The sequence below is a fragment of the Ornithodoros turicata genome, chromosome 10, assembly GCF_037126465.1.
Source record: "Ornithodoros turicata isolate Travis chromosome 10, ASM3712646v1, whole genome shotgun sequence".
NCBI classification, from domain to species: Eukaryota; Metazoa; Arthropoda; class Arachnida; order Ixodida; family Argasidae; genus Ornithodoros; species Ornithodoros turicata.
The window spans coordinates 20,651,181-20,670,100 of record NC_088210.1 but is presented as its reverse complement, the minus strand read 5'-3'; the positions used below and the strand labels follow the sequence as shown (position 1 = coordinate 20,670,100).

At 45.7% G+C, this 18,920-nt stretch overlaps 4 protein-coding genes across 7 annotated transcripts in view; 2 read left to right on the top strand and 2 right to left on the bottom strand.

Moving 5' to 3' along the window:
• Window positions 1-2,661, bottom strand: part of LOC135370942 (kazrin-like) — a 45,382-nt gene extending 42,721 nt beyond the window's left edge. For 3 of the 4 annotated variants that reach the window (XR_010415474.1, XM_064604878.1, XM_064604879.1), the window contains exon 1: window positions 90-1,493. Coding sequence is in view for 3 of the 4 variants with exons in the window: in XM_064604878.1 (XP_064460948.1) it covers window positions 90-303 (214 nt within the window). In the remaining variant the exon portion in view is untranslated. Of the gene's footprint in view, window positions 1-89; window positions 1,494-2,517 lie in introns of those variants that run through there. The other variant, XM_064604880.1, reaches the window with a different exon arrangement.
• A 5,405-nt stretch (window positions 2,662-8,066) lies between these two features.
• Window positions 8,067-12,346, top strand: LOC135370282 (caspase-3-like). Its single transcript, XM_064603989.1, has 6 exons — window positions 8,067-8,373; window positions 8,524-8,740; window positions 9,049-9,125; window positions 9,386-9,556; window positions 9,643-9,862; window positions 11,258-12,346. Exons 1-6 carry the CDS (start codon window positions 8,236-8,238, stop codon window positions 11,617-11,619), a joined length of 1,185 nt encoding a protein of 394 aa, XP_064460059.1. The 5' UTR covers window positions 8,067-8,235; the 3' UTR covers window positions 11,620-12,346.
• A 987-nt stretch (window positions 12,347-13,333) lies between these two features.
• Window positions 13,334-15,027, top strand: LOC135370281 (elongator complex protein 5-like). Its single transcript, XM_064603988.1, has 8 exons — window positions 13,334-13,541; window positions 13,632-13,692; window positions 13,755-13,835; window positions 13,900-14,105; window positions 14,213-14,385; window positions 14,450-14,530; window positions 14,623-14,717; window positions 14,862-15,027. The coding sequence occupies exons 1-8, from the start codon at window positions 13,487-13,489 to the stop codon at window positions 14,968-14,970; spliced, it is 861 nt and encodes a 286-aa protein (XP_064460058.1). The 5' UTR covers window positions 13,334-13,486; the 3' UTR covers window positions 14,971-15,027.
• Window positions 15,028-16,248: 1,221 nt separating this feature from the next.
• LOC135370280 (small ribosomal subunit protein mS22-like) lies at window positions 16,249-18,345 on the bottom strand. The gene is made up of 8 exons (XM_064603986.1): window positions 18,210-18,345; window positions 17,914-18,104; window positions 17,367-17,531; window positions 17,162-17,305; window positions 16,965-17,048; window positions 16,746-16,891; window positions 16,530-16,644; window positions 16,249-16,459 (listed from the first exon to the last, which is right to left on the bottom strand). The coding sequence occupies exons 1-8, from the start codon at window positions 18,328-18,330 to the stop codon at window positions 16,334-16,336; spliced, it is 1,092 nt and encodes a 363-aa protein (XP_064460056.1). The 5' UTR covers window positions 18,331-18,345; the 3' UTR covers window positions 16,249-16,333.
• Window positions 18,346-18,920: the final 575 nt, after the last annotated feature.

Sequence of the window (18,920 nt, the reverse complement as noted above, 5' to 3'; positions counted from 1 at the left end):
CTTAGCCAATGCAAACGTTGCGTGAAATTTCTGAGGCGACCAGAAATGACGTAAATTCTACGTCAGAACGAACTCTCACGAACATTTACCTCTTTCATGCTCGTCCAATTCTACACCGGAGCATCCACTGGGGTTATCGGCCGTCGGCGGTGGCGATGTGGCCCTGGGTTCGAACCCACTGTCGTCCTGGGACTGAGTTCGCGACAGCACACGCGACGAAGCACCCGACGAAGAACTCTGTTGTTGCACGGTGATTTCAGTCACTGCAGTCACTTCGAACTCCACCACGCTCAACGTTAGCATTTTTCACACCCACTACGGGGCCTTCAGGTGGACGCACAGAAAAGTGTTCTAGCAGCTGGTGCTTCCATTGTTTCCGTGTTTGTCCTTCGACGAACGTGGAAAAACTCCTACGCTTGCGGAGGGTACGCAGTGTGTCGCCCGCAATATTTTTACTACCTCTTATATTAACCTTGTTCCCTGCGCAACAGCACATGTACAGTATATATCTCCGAATCTACTTCCCTGAGAGTGATCTCGCCCATAAACGTAATTTGTAAAAGCAAATATCCCTAAATCAACTTCTATACCCCCCCTACGATGCTCAACCTCAACTCATTACCTCGAGCATTCTTGTTGTGGTCACGAAAGTCAAGCGGATCTCAATAAACGCAACCAGTCCGGCCTCTCAGATGTTGAAGAGAACTCTAGCTACTACCAGGGTGCCGAAAAAAAGTTTCCTTTTTTGGAGAGATAAGTTTAAGGCCCGGCAACCAGGAATGACATTCTCATGCTTAGATAAAAAAAAAGAAGTAGAAAGCCATAACGATAAAAGAGAAGAGGGAGCCGCGCTTAAAATACTTTTCGGCTCACCCAAGCATGCGTTGCGTAATACCAGGTCTTAAACGTCACACTAATGAGCTTCACTCGTGGCACTTTCGCCGGTTCGAAATTATTTCCTCGTACCCAGTTCACGAGTACGTTCACCTGTCCTCCGCGCGAGCTGTTCGCGATTGTCGCCCTAACAGAACTTCGTGAACAACAACGCCGAACGCCATAAACATCTCTTTTTCCCCCGTCATGCCACAGTTTAGTTGTAACGTTTTACGACGATGTCGTTAGAAGCAGTTCCGTTGCACTGCTGAACTTCCGCTACCGGCGTTCAATTCCGGCAGTGATGAATGAACGCAGCTCCTAGTTCACGAACGTACACTTGCGGCACAAAATACCGTCTGCTGGCGTAAATGGAGCAGTAGATACCTTATAGTTGGCAGTGTTAAAGAATATCACCGGCTTCCAGTATGCTAGCACCCGGAGGAAAATTTTAAGCGCTACACTTTATCTTGGTAGTCGCTGCAATGAAAGAAGGGTGAGTGGAGAAGACTTGGACACGGAGCACACAGAAGTCATAACGTTGGTACCTAGGCACACAGAGGGCGAAAATAATTTACGCATATCGGTATGCAAGGTGGGTATGGCAGATGGACACCATGCACCGGAAGTGACGTCACAGGAGACAGACAAAAAAAGAAGAAGTAGAGTAATCGTTGAACATGGGGGATCGATGCTGCTCTGGGAAGTGTGGAAAGGAGCTTCCAAAGAGCTCCGAGAGAGGGCGGTGATGAATCAACCGTTACGAGTCCATGTTATTGGGATTAGAAAGGTTTCGTTTCATTGAAGATATAAGGAAAGAGAAATACCTATGGTTTTAAGTAACAGTGTTTGAGTCCCGGATATTGGATTGATCTTCCATCCCTTTCTGCTACCTGTTTTCCCTCGCGCCTCTTGCCGAAGCAGACGACACCACAGCGGGATTTCAGAGCCGCAAGGTGGGTAAAAAAGGAACTAGGGACAAAAAGGGATAGGTGGACCTGAGCCGCCGGTGCGAGTGCGCGAAAGCCGTGCAGATATTAACAATCGCGTGATCATCATCGTTGAATGTGCATAGTACCCTCTCTTAGGGACACCTTCTTTCCCACATTTGTGTGACAGTGTGTGTTTCAGTAAACAACGAGGGTTGTCAAACTCTCTTCCTCAAACTCGCTTTTCCTACTCGAGACAAACCGCGCGAGCGCTGACAACTCACAAGAAAGACGATGACGTATCTCAGACGGAACATTAGAACGGAAAAACAAAAGAGACTTCTCATGAAAGAAGTGGTTCCAAAAGGCAGAAACGTTAATTTTGGAATTTTGCCATTTTAAAAGCACGTGCTTAGCTGTGACGTACGTACAAGCACCTGACAACGATACATCACGCGTGAGATGTGTCTCTTAAATTGACCAGGAGAAAACCTTTCTCGCTTGGGTTCTGGCGCATCTTTATCTTTCTATCTCATCTTCTCCCTATATCTTGCAAAGTAGCAATGGCTAAAAAAGAAATGGGGGCCAACGCTGCCCACATTTGTGTCATTCTTGGTTGGAAATTTAGCGAGAGAGGGGAGATCGTTCCTGGGGAGTAATGCCCGGAGTGGGGACGCTAAGTACAAAACCGATCTCGCTCACGTGTGAACCTCACCTGACTCAAAGCAAAAGCTCTGCTTCTCGAAGGCGCGGCTGAACAAGTCGTGCGGCCTCGTCCGTGAAGTCATCACACGGTTCTTCTCGTTCATCGCTTGCTCATCCATCATGACACCTTCTTGCCGTGCACCACCAGCAAATCAAGCGCTAAAGGCAAACAACTTCATCTGAGAAGACGTAGGAACGTATCCATTCAGGCAGCGATCCAGTAGAGCTTGAACAGAGCCGATGAACTGCATCGTGATGGTGATGTGGTGATGGATCCTGCGCCTCACAAAACTCTTTGCAGAACGTCGCGTTTGCAAAGCACCACGCTGCAAACCGCCAAAGCACCACGTTCTTTGTCACCTCGCTTATTCCAAAGACGATGCAGCCAGCATGTGACTCGCTACGGCTCGAGAGGCTGGAGCACCCGGCAAGGCTGATTCACAAGAACCGGTAACACAATGACCCGATGGACACGGCAATCCAATCTGGCCGTGCATCAAGCGACCTTCTTGCTTCAGAAGTCGATTGCGAACAAAACATCGAGAAATACGATGATGATGATCTCTCTTGAAATGGGCCTCACAAGTCTGCGAACAATAGATGAGATCGTGACCTTGATGGCATGCTCGATTCGCCGCGAATAGACCTGTTTGTACCGTTATTGCTTTGCTGAACTTCGATTCGTTCCGCCGATGTCGTTCCTCAAAACGGCCGAGAGCTCTCAAGTTGCAGAGCGATAGAGGAACCCTCACTTTAGGACACAGTCGGCGGTGTTTTACGGCCGCTACGAGTACGGTACAATAACGGGATCACGTCGCCGCGAACCGCTCTCACGCACGAGCACGTTCACAGCAAGCCGCCGACTGCGACAGACGGTCGGTGTCTGGGACGGAGGAGAATGGCATTGTAAACTGGGTCTCCCGTTGCACCTGGTCGCTGCTTCACCGCGGGAAACACCAGGTGCACTGTGAGGTCTGTTCCCACGGAGTGTAGAAAACAGGGAACACCACAAAGTAACAGAAGACACAAACACGGTCGGCGATCTGGATGATGTTTTGAGCACACTGCTTATGAGGATGATGATTCGACCAGGATGATGAAATATTCTGCAGCGTACGACGAGAAGAACGCAGAGCAACAGCACGGTAGCAACATTTCTTTTTCCGACGGAAGCCGCAAAGTAGATCGAGCGTTTCTTCAGAACCCTTTCTCACACGTCCCGCATTCGAGAAGGACAGTACTGAACGCGTGCCGCACAGAGTGATATCCAGACGGGCAACTTCTTGTCACGGCGTTTGCGAAGCTTCGGAGAACTTCCCGTCTACGATGTGATGCCGCTCCCGTGAGGTGCGCTTTGATCGAGTGAACTTCCAAAAAGGCGATCCCCCTCAGTCAACAAACGCTCGCACAACCAGTTCGGCAACCAGCGGGGGAATCCTGCCATGAGAAGATACAAAAAAGAAAAGAAAAAAAAAAAAGGGACGCAGCGAACTAACGACAAAAAAGAAAAAAAAAAAAGGAGGCGCCCATGTCGTACCCCTGTGTAATAATACGTTTTGTGTGCGTCGACTGGAGTGTGGGCACACACCCGAAGGGGTCCTTTCCCACTCGCGGATTTCGGAACAGGTATGTCCGCTGCTGACCAGCCGACCGTTCCCTCGTCGGAGGCGTAACGTAGTTCATCTTATATGCCAGGGGTAGGAAGAGGATAGACAACGTGCAAAACCGGATGGAACAAAATAGTAGTAGGGTGGAAAAAAATCCGACGCAATAAAGTTAGTTGGAATGGGACAGCGACGAGGATCAGGCATGCTTTGCGTCGTTACGAATATAGTGCGAAGTATAAGCATGTATTACGAGTGATGAGAACGTTTAGCGTATAAAATACGCACCGGCACTGGAACAGGTGAAAAAAGAAAAAAGAAGCGTTACAATGTGAACGCTTAATGAACCTTGGAACATGGCGCTTCGGAATCAGTTCATCGTAGCCAGAAAAAATATTTTAGGAGAGGTTCTATAGAGACTTTATATGGGGGAGGAGGATTTCACTATCATTTCTTAAACCCAAGTGAACTACCAAATGTAAGATTTTTTTTTAAAAGATTTGAAGCCTCTGTTGTCTGCACTGCCTATTTATATAACATCCTGGTCTTCTACCGGAATGCTATCTCCATTTGTTACATATAAATAGGTAATGCAGCCAGGCTCAGCATTTCTGGTTGGTTGCGAAACGTCGTGTTTTAACGTTTTTTTTCCTTCTCTATTGTAATGCCGGTGTGTATTTTATGTGACTAATCCCGACCTTTTGACTTTTTCAAAGAACTTATCACAATATACCATATCCGCGTAATCCGCTCATTCAGCATTTAATTATGGTTGACAGTTTCAACCTTTGTTAGATAAAGCAACCAGGCAGCAAAACATTAAAGGACGATTAATGTAATTAATGCGGCGGAAATGCGTTAGCATTAGAGCAGACAACCCACCACCAAACCACTACCACTATCCAGAAGTACCCCCCCTCCCCTAATTATCACTAACTGTTACTAACTACCAACAAGACAAATGGACCGTTTGAGCGTGTACGGACAATTGATCGCCAAAAAGTTTTTTGGGGATTATGACGATTAACTATACACACTCGCGTAGCTACACATGTCCGAACGTGCCCAGGAGCAAACACCAACTGCACAGGGAATTTTGGCCTCACGCCAACCTCTCCTCCGCGTGACAACCCTTTCCACTCCTCTGTACACCGACGGACGACACCGGGTTTTCGTTCGCCAGTGCAGCTTGCACACAGCCCGGTAAAACGGCTGTTTGGCGCGAGAATGCTGCATTCGGAAATTATGTGGTCGTCCGTCTACTCGCAGAGGTCGACCCTTGTGACCCCGCTTACTCGTGTTCACTCAGCACTCCAAGCTCAGCTCATCTGTCCACTCATCCTCCGCTCATTCGCCTACATGAGCATGATTGAGCATGCTCGTGAGTTTTGCCGAGGTATGCCTATTCCACGCCGCGATTGGAGCCATGTCAATATTTGAATTAGTGCAGGAATTAATGAGCGCAAGGTTTTAGTAAATTAGTTATTCAGAGTGCAAAGAAGCTATCACAATGACAACTTCGAACGTACTATGGATTTTGTTCTTTTTTTTTTGGGGGGGGGGGGGGCTTCATACCTCAGCATTAACATTTTTTTACACCACTTAGCTTGGGACACCCTGCATACAATGACTTTTTACTAATCCAATTTCGCTGCGCTTTTAAAACTCACTTTCATTCTGATAGCTTTTAGCGCAGAAAAACCGTAAGAAACAAGAACATACGCAGCTAGAAATCTAGTCTATAGGACATATAAGTCGGCTTAAGGTATAAACAACAACAACAACACGTATAAACACGAATAAATTAGTGATGATGACATAGGATGATTTCCCGAAGCTGGTCGCGGGACCCTACCCCACCTACCCAAGAGGTATAAGCGAGGCTATTAAACAAGGCCAACAAAAATCACGTAACCAATAACGACCTCGCACAGCCCGAACGCCTATGCCAACGATACCTAGAATTCACAAGGGGCCAAACGACTCTCGAAGCACTGTACTACGGATAAACCTGAACTTACGTAAGTACCGAGGAGTTATCCGCAAGGCTTACACTGCACCTCCTTTGGTGGCACACTGTATTTCAGCAAACAGGGGTTTGGGGCCGTTTATGCCACCGAGGCCTTGCGGCTGAAAGCATCGCTGGGATATATTGGTCCGTTCGATAATTACCTTCAGGCAGAAGAAGAAGAAAAAAGAGGCAGCTTCAGACGACAAACAATCAATTCTAACGCTCGCAGCATAGGTGGGCAAGACCCTCCTCTCTCCACAAATGTTCGCGGAGGTGACCGAATCGGATGTTTGAATCCCTGCTCCGGCTGTGCTGTCTGAGTGTTTTTCCTGGGTTTTCCTCAGACGCTATAGGGTAAATGTCGGCAATTTTCCATGAAGTCATCCCAGGATGGAGGATCCCCTTCCTCCAATATAATCATGGGCAATATGTTCTAAAAAATGTATTATCAGCAGCACCCAAGTCACGCAGGGAGTCTCAATGATCGTCGAAGCTAACGGTCATTTAACGTACGCGTAGCGCCATCCAGTGCGTAACGTGTCAACCTTTCAAGGAGAATTGCATCCAATGTTGCCTGTGGTGTTGACACGTTACACGCTAGGTGGCGCTATGCGCATGTTTCCATGACCATTGGTTTGAATGATCATTGAGACTCCCCGTGCGACCCAGGTGCAAGTTGGGGAATTCAACCATCCAGGAATCCCAGACACGAGGTAAATTAAAGCACATGGCTCGACGGGTAATCCGGTAAGGCTTTTGTGCATCACGCAGTGGCGCGTCACCCGGTGCGGCGCTACTGGCGCGCGCGCCACCAACTTCCGTCGCGTCACCCGGTGCAGGCCGCACCTACCGCACCCCCATAGTGACGCCACTGGCACCAAGTATGTACAATGGATTAGGTAGTTTCTGCCAACATACTAAGAGCTCCGTTGTCCCAAACCAAAGCTGCCACGAGCTGTTCTTCTGAAGTTACCGTGCACAATATTTCAGGTAAATTTGCAGCCAATTACGTCATTCAATTTTATGGTCAGCGGTTCCACTGCTGTGACGTCACTGTCGATAACTTCTATCGTACAAAGCGGTGAAGCTCTTGTAGCCCATCTCAAGATATAGTTCTCTATTGCGTTTGTCGCCGTGACACACCCTTCTTGTCTACTTGGTTTACTTGTGATTAATTACTTGACAGGTCTGCTACCAATGGCAAACTACTGCGGGCGTGCTTGACTTTGATGTTCCCCTGTGTGTCGGGCCTGTTCCAAACCAAGCCTCTTCCGATGAAGCTGTACTTTCATAGTGATCTTCGCCGTAGCCTCACCAAACCCACTACATAGTCAAAGACATTTTTGCTTAAGAGTTGGTTCGCTGTACGCATAATAAATGCGATTTTACAGGATATGTAACTCACTTTTAGCATAAAAGCATAACCATGTGTTCACATGAGCGGCGTTCCCCAGAATATTCCAGACAAGTTGCGACAAACATCATAACCTTCTGTTGGTAAGCAAGCGCGAGTGTTCAACGTCATGCCTTGTCGTGCTCTGCTAAGCCAGTGACGTAGCCGGGGGGGGGGGGGGTATTCCGGGGGCTCAAATCGCCCCACCCCCCGGAAATCACACCTTTCGTGATGCATTTGGGAGAGCGAAATGAGGGGGAAATCCTCAACAGCAACCGCTATTCCCTTAATTTGTATGTGAAACAGCTCCCATTCGGAGATACTGGAGATACGAAGTGTGTGCTCGAAGAGCCATTGCTGAACCCCACTAAACATCGTTTACCTCTATTATGACCATATTTCTATGCTAGAAAGGATAGAAAGTAGACTCAAAACAAAGATTCAAACGTGGCGGGAACTCCCAAATCACGTGACAGTATGCAGAAGCCGCAGTCATAGCCGATAGCCATGGCCATGTCTAGCCACACAGCGGTCGGCAACATCCATATCCATAGCCAGCCATTGTACAGGTGTTATGGTGTTATATTCTGGGAAAACATGTTGTACATATATTGCTCAAATTTGATATGAGAACTTTGAACTTTGGCTTGGAACGGTAGTTGTTGCTGAGTGCACATAGGACAGTTCGTTTTGTTGTACTTTTCCTTATTGCACGTTATTATGGATCCTGAGCACAGAAAGAAACTTCAGGACAAGAATGTTATTGATGCTTTGCTACAGCACATTAATTTCGACAAGTTGGCTCAGCCCCTGATCGAGAAAAAGGTTTTTACCGCCGCAATGATTGACGACATATGGGTAAGAAGGCATTTTAAATGTGAGAGTTAGCAACTCAAGTTGAGTCACTTTTCATGTCGATTTTTCCAATGTAATTCCGCTGCTCTACGTTACACGCCAAACAGGAGTGGAGAAGGGACAGTCAGACCTTGTGTTCTTGATCGCTTTCAGCAAAGTGAAGAGCTCGCAGACCGTAACCTCAAGCTCCTACTAAAACTTCCGAAGAGGGGCCCCAGTGCCTTCACAAAGTTCGTAGAAGCCCTCCGTGACACAAGCCAATTGGAAGCTGAAAACGTTCTCACTGGGCGTACTTCGGAAGTTAGGAACAATGGCCGTCCCATCATTGGCAACGCTGCAAACGATCATGCCAGTAATGGAAATTTAAATGGTATGTTTTCAAATAGTTTTCTTTTGTTCAGCAATATGGTTAATGCAGCTGTGACTGACAACTGTTTATTCCATGATGAGAAGAGCCTGAGCTTGGGCGATGAAGGAACACGACACACAGACGAGAACTCAAGTCGACTGTCGCGTTTCTTCGTTGCTCAAGCTCCGGTTGTACTCATCATGGATGTGACGCACCAGCTTGCCTGTGTCTGCACCATCTTGCAAACTGTTTATTCCTTACACCACTTAAACTGGAAAAGCAAAGTCACAAACTTCTGGAGTTCTGATGGAGGCACATTTCTCTGACAGGTCACAGCAAGGTATATGAGCAGAGTAAACACGAAATCCAAGTAAAGCTTGCAACAGAATGGAAGATTGGTGATTATGTAAGTATTGCATAATAATAAAAAAAAAAAAAACGTCAAAGACATTATACCAGTTCGCATGTAGCTTGTGTAAGATGTGCCCGCTGCACCAAGTGTGTTTTAGGTGACATGCAAAGCTCTGTCTGCAAAGTAAAAGTATGGTAATGAAAATGCAGGCATAATAATAATAATAAATCATAATTGTGTCGTAGGTGCTACCGTACGTATTGTAATACTATATCCATGACCACAGAGCTCCAAACTTGCTGTACATGTTGCAGATTTACCAAATGAGGCGTTCGCCACGTGGGAAGTGTGTCATCATCAATAACTACGATTTCAGAGATTTGCTTGAACTGCGTGAGGGCTCGCAACTGGATGTGCAACGCCTTGACAGACTTTTTAAAGCGTTGGGGTTCGAGGTCATTGTACGACAAGATAAGACCAAAACGGTAAGGCAGTGGGACGGGTAAGATGAGGGTCCTAGTGCATGGTGTGACAGAAGCAGACTGACCTACAAAAGCCATTTTCCATGAAGGAGATTGTGGAGCTGCTGAAGACTCTCAGCGATGAAAGGCATCAAAAGGACGCAGATTGCTTCGTGCTCATCTTGATGTCCCACGGTGATCAGGACATCTTCTATGACGTTGAGAAGGAAGAGATAGAAATTAATTCCCTTATTGGGATGTTTAATAACATCAACTGTCCAACTTTATGTGGGAAGCCCAAGCTGTTTTTCATTCAAGCCTGCCGTGGAGGTATGTATAAACTTTACTGCGCATGTCTTGTTTGAACAATGACTCAAAGCATGAGGAGCGATTTATGATGACAGAATAATATTTTTTTCTCGTGTCTTAATAAAGGTGTAGCAGTATCAGCTAGAAGCCGCATCAAATATTGTTGGAGTCAACGTTATACATGCTATTACCTACAGTACTTTCGTATAACAGATATTCTTAACAGTGCTGAAGTTTCTGCCAAGTTGGTACAGTTCTGCCCAGTAAACACCCAAAGTAAATTTGCCAGTATGCAGGAAATGGGCAATGAAACATGCTTAGCCAGTTCCGCAAGCAAACTGTACAGCCAATCCCTGCTTCATGTGTGGAGTGACTGTTCCAGTTGTGTCTTTGAATCACATCTTTCTATCTCCATCTCAATCGGTGGAGAGCTGTAATCCTTTGATGACCAGCAATAGATACAGGGTGAATTTAGCAACGGTTACACATTTCGATCGTGTCGTAAGACGTTTCTGGCGCCTCAAACTTTGGAGACCCATAGTCATTTGCCTGTAGTTTTATCGATATTTTATTCAAATACTGTCACTTTGAAGAAAAAAAGTCGGAAGCAAAGTAAATTCTCACCCCATCCATTTCCTATGGCCTATAGTGCCCGCAAACTGCCCTGTTTTCCTCTTTCTGCTTCACGTTCACATACCAACGTATAGGTGGCGCTAGAGTCACTAAATAGGGAGCAGAGTAGCGACACTCAGCCGCGCCGGCGAGCGAGACCGCCATCTTGGGGTCCGGCGTGGCTGCGTCGCCTAGCAATGGGACGGCAACAGCCCCCTTCTCCGCCGGTGAACAGAGGAAACCGGTTTTGGATGGAGGGGACTCAACATGACAACGCGTTCTTGGAAGGAGAAACCACGTGACACGATCGGCCCAATCTCAGACACCGAACAGCGGCTCCGGCGCGGAAAAGGAATGCGATACTCTGTACCCCTATTTAGTGACTCTAGGTGGCGCTGCCTTGAAACCCTGCATCTGGTCCATCTGGTTGTTGGTTGTTCCATAGGTTTTGGTTTTGCTTCGTTTCCAGGCAGCGCCACCTATATGTGGTGATGTGAGTGTGAAGAAGAGAGAGGAAAAAAATGGCTGTTTGTGGGCGGTATAGGCCATAGAAAATGCATGGGGTGAGAAGTTGCTTTGCTTTTAACTTTTCTTTTCTACAAAGTGCTAGCATTTGAAAAAAATTTGGATAAAATTTCGGGCAAACGACTATCAGTCTGCAAAGTTTGACGCACCAGAGACGTTATCTCGTATTTTTATGACTCTATCGAAATGTATAACCTTTGCTAAATTCACCCTGTACATCCCAGTCTTGTTTGCTCTAGGTTGCAAACTAAATACCTTCCTGCTTTGCTGAATTCACAGATCAGCATGATGCAGGGATCCCAGTGTTGGACACAACAGATGCCGGTCAATTCCCAGCTGCGAGCCCACGCAATTCAAAACCAGACAAACACGTGCCAGCATGGACAGACATCTACGTGGCCTACTCTACAACCCCTGGATATGTCTCGAACAAAAATCCTGTTACTGGATCCTGGTTTATGCATGCGCTTTTCACTGTGTTCGCTTCAATGGCGTGCAACACGCATTTAGAGAGCATGATGAAAGAAGTCACAGCGCGGCTGCATAGTCGTGCCTCGCACGATGGAGCAAAGCAGTCACCAGAGATTAGGCAATATGGTTGGACTAAAAAGCTTTACTTCAATCCTGGTCTGCGCGCATGACCCCAAAGTGTCCCAAAACGTTAATCCGCGTGACCCCACCTCATCTTTTTTACGTAATATAATGCTGGAAGATCTCGTTTGCAAAACGGTTACGCCACAGCTCATACTGCACATGCGAGAGATGTGCAAACAAGACGCACAAACAAGAGAGAAGGCATATGAACTACACAAAAGTGAGACAGATGCAGTTCATAGGGTCATTGTTGCATGGATGCATCAGTTATGAAGCAATCAAAAATCTCATAAACACAATTGTCCTCGCAGTAAGTGTGACCCAAAATGTGCTGTTATGGGGCAACGCCCTAGACTCGCAGATGTTAGTTTCCGCAGGATACTTAATTTTAAAATCTATGTTCGAAGAAGAGCACTGGAAAAAGACGAAATTCCACGTGCAAACTGTGACTTGTACAATATGTGACATTCTTACCAGAGTCGACATCATGCCTGTGTGACAGCATGCATGTCTTTATGGTGTTAACACCCAGTGCCTTGTGCAATTTCACTGCCAGTATGCCATGAACATAACAGTGTGACCCGATATTGCCTTATTTTCTTGCTCTACCTTGGGAGAGCCCTTTTTGATTGTGCCTGATCTGATAAGATCTGAGAGATACAACCTGCCATCTATGCTCACATCTCTTTTTTAGCAGTGGAACTCTCAGGTTTTTCTACTTTGTATATGATGTCATTCTGCCAACATGAATAAAGTTGATGAGTGAAAATGGTTTTTGAACTGTACTCGCTTTCAGTTATCTCTGGCTGCTGCTGTATGAGCAATATTATGTTGCTCAAAGGAGTGGTTTATCCAGAATCGCAACCTCCAACCGTAAGGGGTGCACAGGAAAGATAAGGGGTCCTGCCAAACACTTGGAAGGCGGTCTGGATATGTCACTGACCCAAATATAACACCAAATAGGGAAAAGCCTCACGCGTAATCATTAAAAATCTGTTCTGTCCAGTTTGTGCATGTTGTCGTCATGATGCAGTTGCAGTATATGCAAAGACAGTGAATAATCAAGGGGTAAGTCTATTTAAATATGTTAGTTCTTGCTGTCAGCACTGCCTGAATATGTCAAGCCATGTACCCCCCAATTGATGTCTTGATAAGTTTGAATTGCTGTTGTGCACTGAAGCAATGACAGATCCTATAGTTTTGTTGGTTCTGCACCAGCATGGGCGTTCCGCTTTGGCGTGGGCTTTGAAACTTGAAGATTACCGGCTGTGCTACACGCAGGTCGTCATGGTCAGTGTCGTCATAATAACCTGAATCTTAATCACCGTATCACGTGCATATAAGAGGATTCGATTGTCATCAATCTCTTGTCTGGTGTCTCTTGGTTGCACGCTCTGCGTCCCCCTTTGGAAGCTCTCTCCCTTCCCCTGAAAAAAAAAAAAAAAACCCTGGGAACGTCCACGTGCACCAGGGATTTTCCCAGCATAGGACGTACAAACAGGATGTACGCAGAGTAAGTGATGTTCCATAAATTGGAGGGTGCGGGTTGGAACTCCTGCTGCTGGTGCTTCTTCATTGGCCACGTTGTTCTGAATGTGTTCCAACATCGCATTTCAGCATGCTGCGCCATCCGGAAGGTACGGACATTGAAAAGCGAAACAAGAACTGAAATCATAGATAAGCGTGGAAATAACGTGCATGTGCTAAAACGAAGCCCATTACGCGCAGCCTCCATCCAATGAAATGCGCATGCCCACAAGGCCTTCCCACTGCAACGCCGTGTCGAGTCGCACATGCTCTGTTGCACATGTTCTTGTTGTTTACATGTAGTATGCCCTGAAAAATCGTTTGATACCGCGTAGATAACGCATGTGGAAATGGCACTGTAAAAATTCTTCTTATTGATTCGTCGTCATGTTACAGAACTTATTGTCACGCAAAGATACGTCTGGAATTGCATTAATCTATGGTAAAACAAGTATTACAACGTACCTTACTAAAATGTTCGGATTTTCACATGTTATATAGAAACTGCAAGCTCACTGCCGTTTCTCTCCAGACAGCTTAGAACGAACTGCAGGACTGTTCGTGAGATGCGTGATTTCTACGTGGATAAACCGGTAGGCACAAAAACAAATCTCCATTCCGTCTTCTGCAATGTTATCGAAACTGTGCTTTACAGGGGCGCTCATGTCAACGTTTTATGCTTCGACGCGGATCCGAAGGATTATCTTGCAGCGTTCCCAGAAAATGACACCACAAGGTACCCTTCTACAATCGGAACACTTCTTGAGACCTAATGCTTTTCTTATACCTTCCCATTGTAGTTTGATGGCCAGTGACTGCTTCACAAACCCCTTCGGGAAAGATGACCTTCAGTCAGAATGCCAATACAACCCTAACACCTGGGACAAACTCATCGACAGCACAAAATGCAGCGTTTTGGTAGTTGACAGTCTGAGTACAATTTTGCTGCACCAAGACTTCACACATGTTTACAACACCCTGGTTCACCTGTCAAGAAATGCCCATGGTATTCTCGAGCGTCTAGTTGAAATATTTTCCCTAGTCCCTACAAGCCTTTCAGAATTTTATTGCTCCTCATAAATCACATTGTTAAACGTTATTTTTGTTGTGCAGTGCAGCAGATTGTGTGTATCGTTCACACCGACGTTCACGATGAATCTCTTCTGGCATCACTGAGCTACATAGCAACAACAACTGTCACCCTCAAACCTACTGTGAAACCAACAGACTTATCAGCAATGTGCCATATAGTACATAAAAAGCCAGGAGGAAGAGCTGCGGTTGAGGTACAACCAGACCATGTTGCCAACCCACCTGCCATACTCACTTTCCCTGAGTTTATTCTCACAGGAGGAGCAGTTTGAAATGACACCAGAGTTAACTATCTGCAACATAAAAAAGATACAGCAAGAGAAAGCTGTCCCAAAGGCAGTAAGTACCTGTTTGCAAAGATGTGGCATAAGTACTCTAAAACAAAACATACTTGAGGAAAAAAAAAAGCACGATTTTACGATATTTTAAAGGCCCAGGTAGACCCAACAGCAAACCTGACGTTCAACTTGAGACTGAGTGAAGGCGAGAAAGATGCCCGGGACAAAGTTGTTCTCCCTTACCTCAAGTAAGACTGCAGCTTAAAAACGACAACATTACTATTACATCTATAAAATAAGTGGATTTCTAAAGCCACTAACTTGGCCACTGCTGCATGTTGCAGTCTTTCATTTCTGTGTTGAACTACTATTCTGTTTCTTTTGACCTTTAGAAAGCCTGACCTCCCTGAACATCCTGGCACAGGTAGTATCACATACACATTGGAAAAGGAGGACGATTTTGATGAGGAAGACGATCCGGATGATGATCTTACTTTCTGATTGTTATTGCTGCATTATGTTGCATATGTGATTAATGCTAATAAATTTTATGTTGGATGTGCTGCGCTATAGTAGCCGACAAAACAGACGTGCCTTTTCAGAGGAACCAGTGAAATGAAGGGTGCCTAGTTCAGTTCCGAAATATTAAGGTGCACTCAAATGGTCGCACTTGGCACAAAGACGGCGTGACATTATCCCAAGATACTTTCCCATATTGCACACACCATTATCAGCATAAGAAACTAACGTGAATGAGAGTCAAAATGCAGGCTAACTGGGGATACATGATGAAATTTGACTGAACCACTGAGACAAGGAAAACACAGACGATCACAAACAGATTCTCAAACACAGTAACGGGTTCCTCGCCCTCCCTCTCTCTGTCAAACCTTCTCCGGTTGAAAGGTCCCTGCTGCGAATAAAACCCGTTACTGTGTTCGAGAATCTGTTTGTGATCGTCTGTGTTTTCTTTGTCTTGGGGGTTCAGTCAAATTTCATATGAAGCTACTCTATTAACAAGCTCTGCCAGCTCAACCAGATAGTTCAATATTAAAGACAAAATTGAGGCACGAAGAGGTGTATAGATATAACTATAGACATATCAGGTTATTGATTATTGGGTTTCTGGAGCTGACACCATTCAGTTTTTCAGTAGGTACACTCTACTGGAAAGTTTCGAGAGGAAAGACTAAGCGTACATACGCAATCATGTCTGTAACGCAGACAGCAAGAACTCGTTATCTGTTTCGTGTTACTAGGGACATACTTGCCACCATTTGTTTTTTCGTCGGTAATCCAGTGTTGGCTATCCGTATCCAGACCACGACCAACTAGATTATGTAACGACCATGTCGTAGGCACCCCTTCCCGGCGCCGCATTTGGAAGCTAGCGGTGGCGCTACTCATCGGCCCGCTTTACTGCTTCCTCAACTTCTACGATACTGTATACTTCAGCTTACCTAGATATTTTTGTACAAGCACTGAGAGTTGATACCGGCAGCCCTACCGTTTACGACGTTTTGTGAGAGAAGTGACCGTCCAGTGACCCTTCACGGTCACAACCGAAGACTCGCTTCAGTACCCTCGCCCCGCTCCAAGGGATCTCTCGAGCCTGGTGACCTTCAAGGGGCCGTCTCGATAGCCTTGGTAGCGCTTACTGCACGTGCAGTGAACACATGCTCAATGCACTGCTAAGGCTATTGAGACAGAGCCTTGGAGGATCCCCGAGAGCGGAGCCAGAATGCGGTGATTTCATACTCCATTCCACACAGACAAAAATTGATTGCAATTGTCGTTATTTACAATGTTTACTACTCTTTCCTGCAAATACACAATTATTTCCTGCACTGAAGTTTAGAGAACGTCACTGAAGACCCCGTGCAGCGGACAATCCTTTTTCCAGTTCCTGTTTCCTGCTCTTGGATTCTTGATATGTCTGTAATGCCAGTTCCAAGTGGGACCGTGTTCTTGAATCCTTCTCTACGAACACCTGCAACGAAATGACAGTATATACATATTCCGGTTTCATTATAAATGGCCATGTTCTAGCCACGCTTTACCCGTATCAGTTTGAGCGCCTCCTCTTCGCTTCCCGTGTCCGTCAGTAGCGATTCTACGTACGGCCTTTTGTGGATGTGGTAATAGAGCTGCAGCAGGTTGCTAGCATCGACGATCCTGTTCCGCAGGGACATTTTATAGCACCGGGTTGAGGTTCGTCAAAATAAGTAAATTTGTGTGTAAAAATATTATTTTAAGAAGAGCAGAGATGGACTTACATTTCCCTTAAGATCATATCTATGAGGAGATTGTCAACATTATTCCGAATAACAAGATAGAAAACCAAGGGGCCAAAATGTCGTGTTGACCTAAAATCTGCAAACTTTCGATTGGCATTGATGTGGTCATATGTTGCATGTGTTACCTGTTAAATAGCAGAATATTTAGTACTTTTTCAACATTTGAGCGTGTTCACTTGAATTCCAAGAAGAAAGTACCCTTATGAAGTCTGGACTATCAGGCTCAAACTGCATACAGGCTCTGTCAAGGACGAAAGCGTATTGTTGCTTCTCTAGAACTGACTGGAATGGAATAAGAAAGAAACAATTTAAGTTTGTCAGAATCAGCCAATAACAGTAAGCCGTTCTCCTGTAACAGCACTAAGAAAAGACACATAAGGGACAAGCAGAAGCACCTGGAGGTACTGTGGTTCAAACATCTTGGGCATGTAGAACTCTCTTCCCTGAGTTGTGAAGTATGTATTCAGCATTTGCTCCCTTTCTTCCCACTTTGCTGTACGAAGCAACCCGTTTGGCTCCCGCACGACAATAATGCGCTCCTAGAAAAAGTCAGAAAATCTTAGGGAACACCTGACGTGTACAAAAATCTATACTACTCACTCTGTCCGAATACCCGTACGATATATCTGTAAAGATGATAGTACTAGAGTCATATCCCTGAATTTCAGGGTCCTTCGCTAAAACCTTTTCACAGGGCTTGCGCTCTCGTAGCACAGGGGGCATCTGAAGCTTCTCTTCTGCCCTTTTGTAAGCTTTGTTCATTGCCTAAATTCATGAGAAGATGCAAATGTAAGACTCCAGTATTTGATACGAAGGAGAGAAGCTAGTAATCAGTAGTTTATCCAGAATCCCAAGAACGGAGGGGTGTTAGAGAAAATTGGGGGGGGGGGGGGGTCCATTATTATAGTTACGTCATTACACCTTAACATATGACCGACATGTGTCTAAAGCTGAAATCGCAGGAGCACCTCCTGTAGGGGGGTATACAGCTGAAACTTTTTGTGTGATTCCGCAATATTTTGTTAAGAAAACAGGAGTATACAGCTGAAAAAGTTAGGGGGGTGTCACTGAACATTTGGGGGGGGGGGCGTTAGGGGGGTCTAGATAAATCACTGCTTGTAATTACAAAACTGTATGTCTTAGTCACCTCCTGAAGCTGTTCTTCAGTCATGAACTCGTACCGCGGTGGGTTCAGTGCAGTCTTCACTGGCGCGAATACCTTCTCGAGGCTCATTCCCGTTAAGTTTTTCAGGAGCTGTTGCACCTTATCGCTGATGAAGAGTTTCTCGATGTCAATGCTAGCCGCAGTTTTGTATGGGTCCTCCGTACTTGCGCTCTCTGAAAGAATGCCGGGGTCACAGTGAAAAGCAGCATCATGGAGATTTGATTATACGATGTTGCAGAATGCTTCTACACTCGTGAAACAAAATATCCTTAACTCACCGTTGTTGGCTGTGGTCCCACATAGCCTAGCATGAGCGCAGACGCAATGCCTCAGGTCGTTCTTCAGAAAACGAAGCACATCAGCGTGCCGACACAAACGTTTTAGCACAGAGGACGCCATTTTGAAACATCCGGGTACACAGCTCCTCCTAGTGCTCAGAAATGATAAGTTTCGGTTTCAGATACACGTGCGTATAGTCTGCAAAATTATCTAATCCAATCTAAAAAAATAGTGGCTACGAAATCAATGACACGCAAGTGGGTATACAAAAAGGGGGAAATCTTTTAAAAGGGGAAAAAATCTTCACATGAATCAATAGCCTAATATTAGTGGAATGAATATTCTTTGAACCAGCTCTTCAATTTCACTAACGGACCCAATGCACTTGCATACCCTATTCTAAAACTCTGTTATTGAACGAACAGAAGCCAATGTGGGAATTTTAAGTAGAAGGGTCATCTCATTCGATTACAAGAGAAGAATGACCAAAATTAGTATTTACGAGCGGACAGCGAGGGGGATGAAGCAAGGAAGATACAAGGTATATGTATGGAAGACAGCCCATGGACTCTGTCCCACCAGATAGCTATCGCAGAGCCTAAAGCTGAGAAGGGAGAAGGTCAGGAAGTGAAGTAGAAGGGATAGATTGTAGGGGGGGGGGGGGCAGACTAAACAGCGAAAACAGAGCCAGGGAGCAGGTGAGCAAGTCA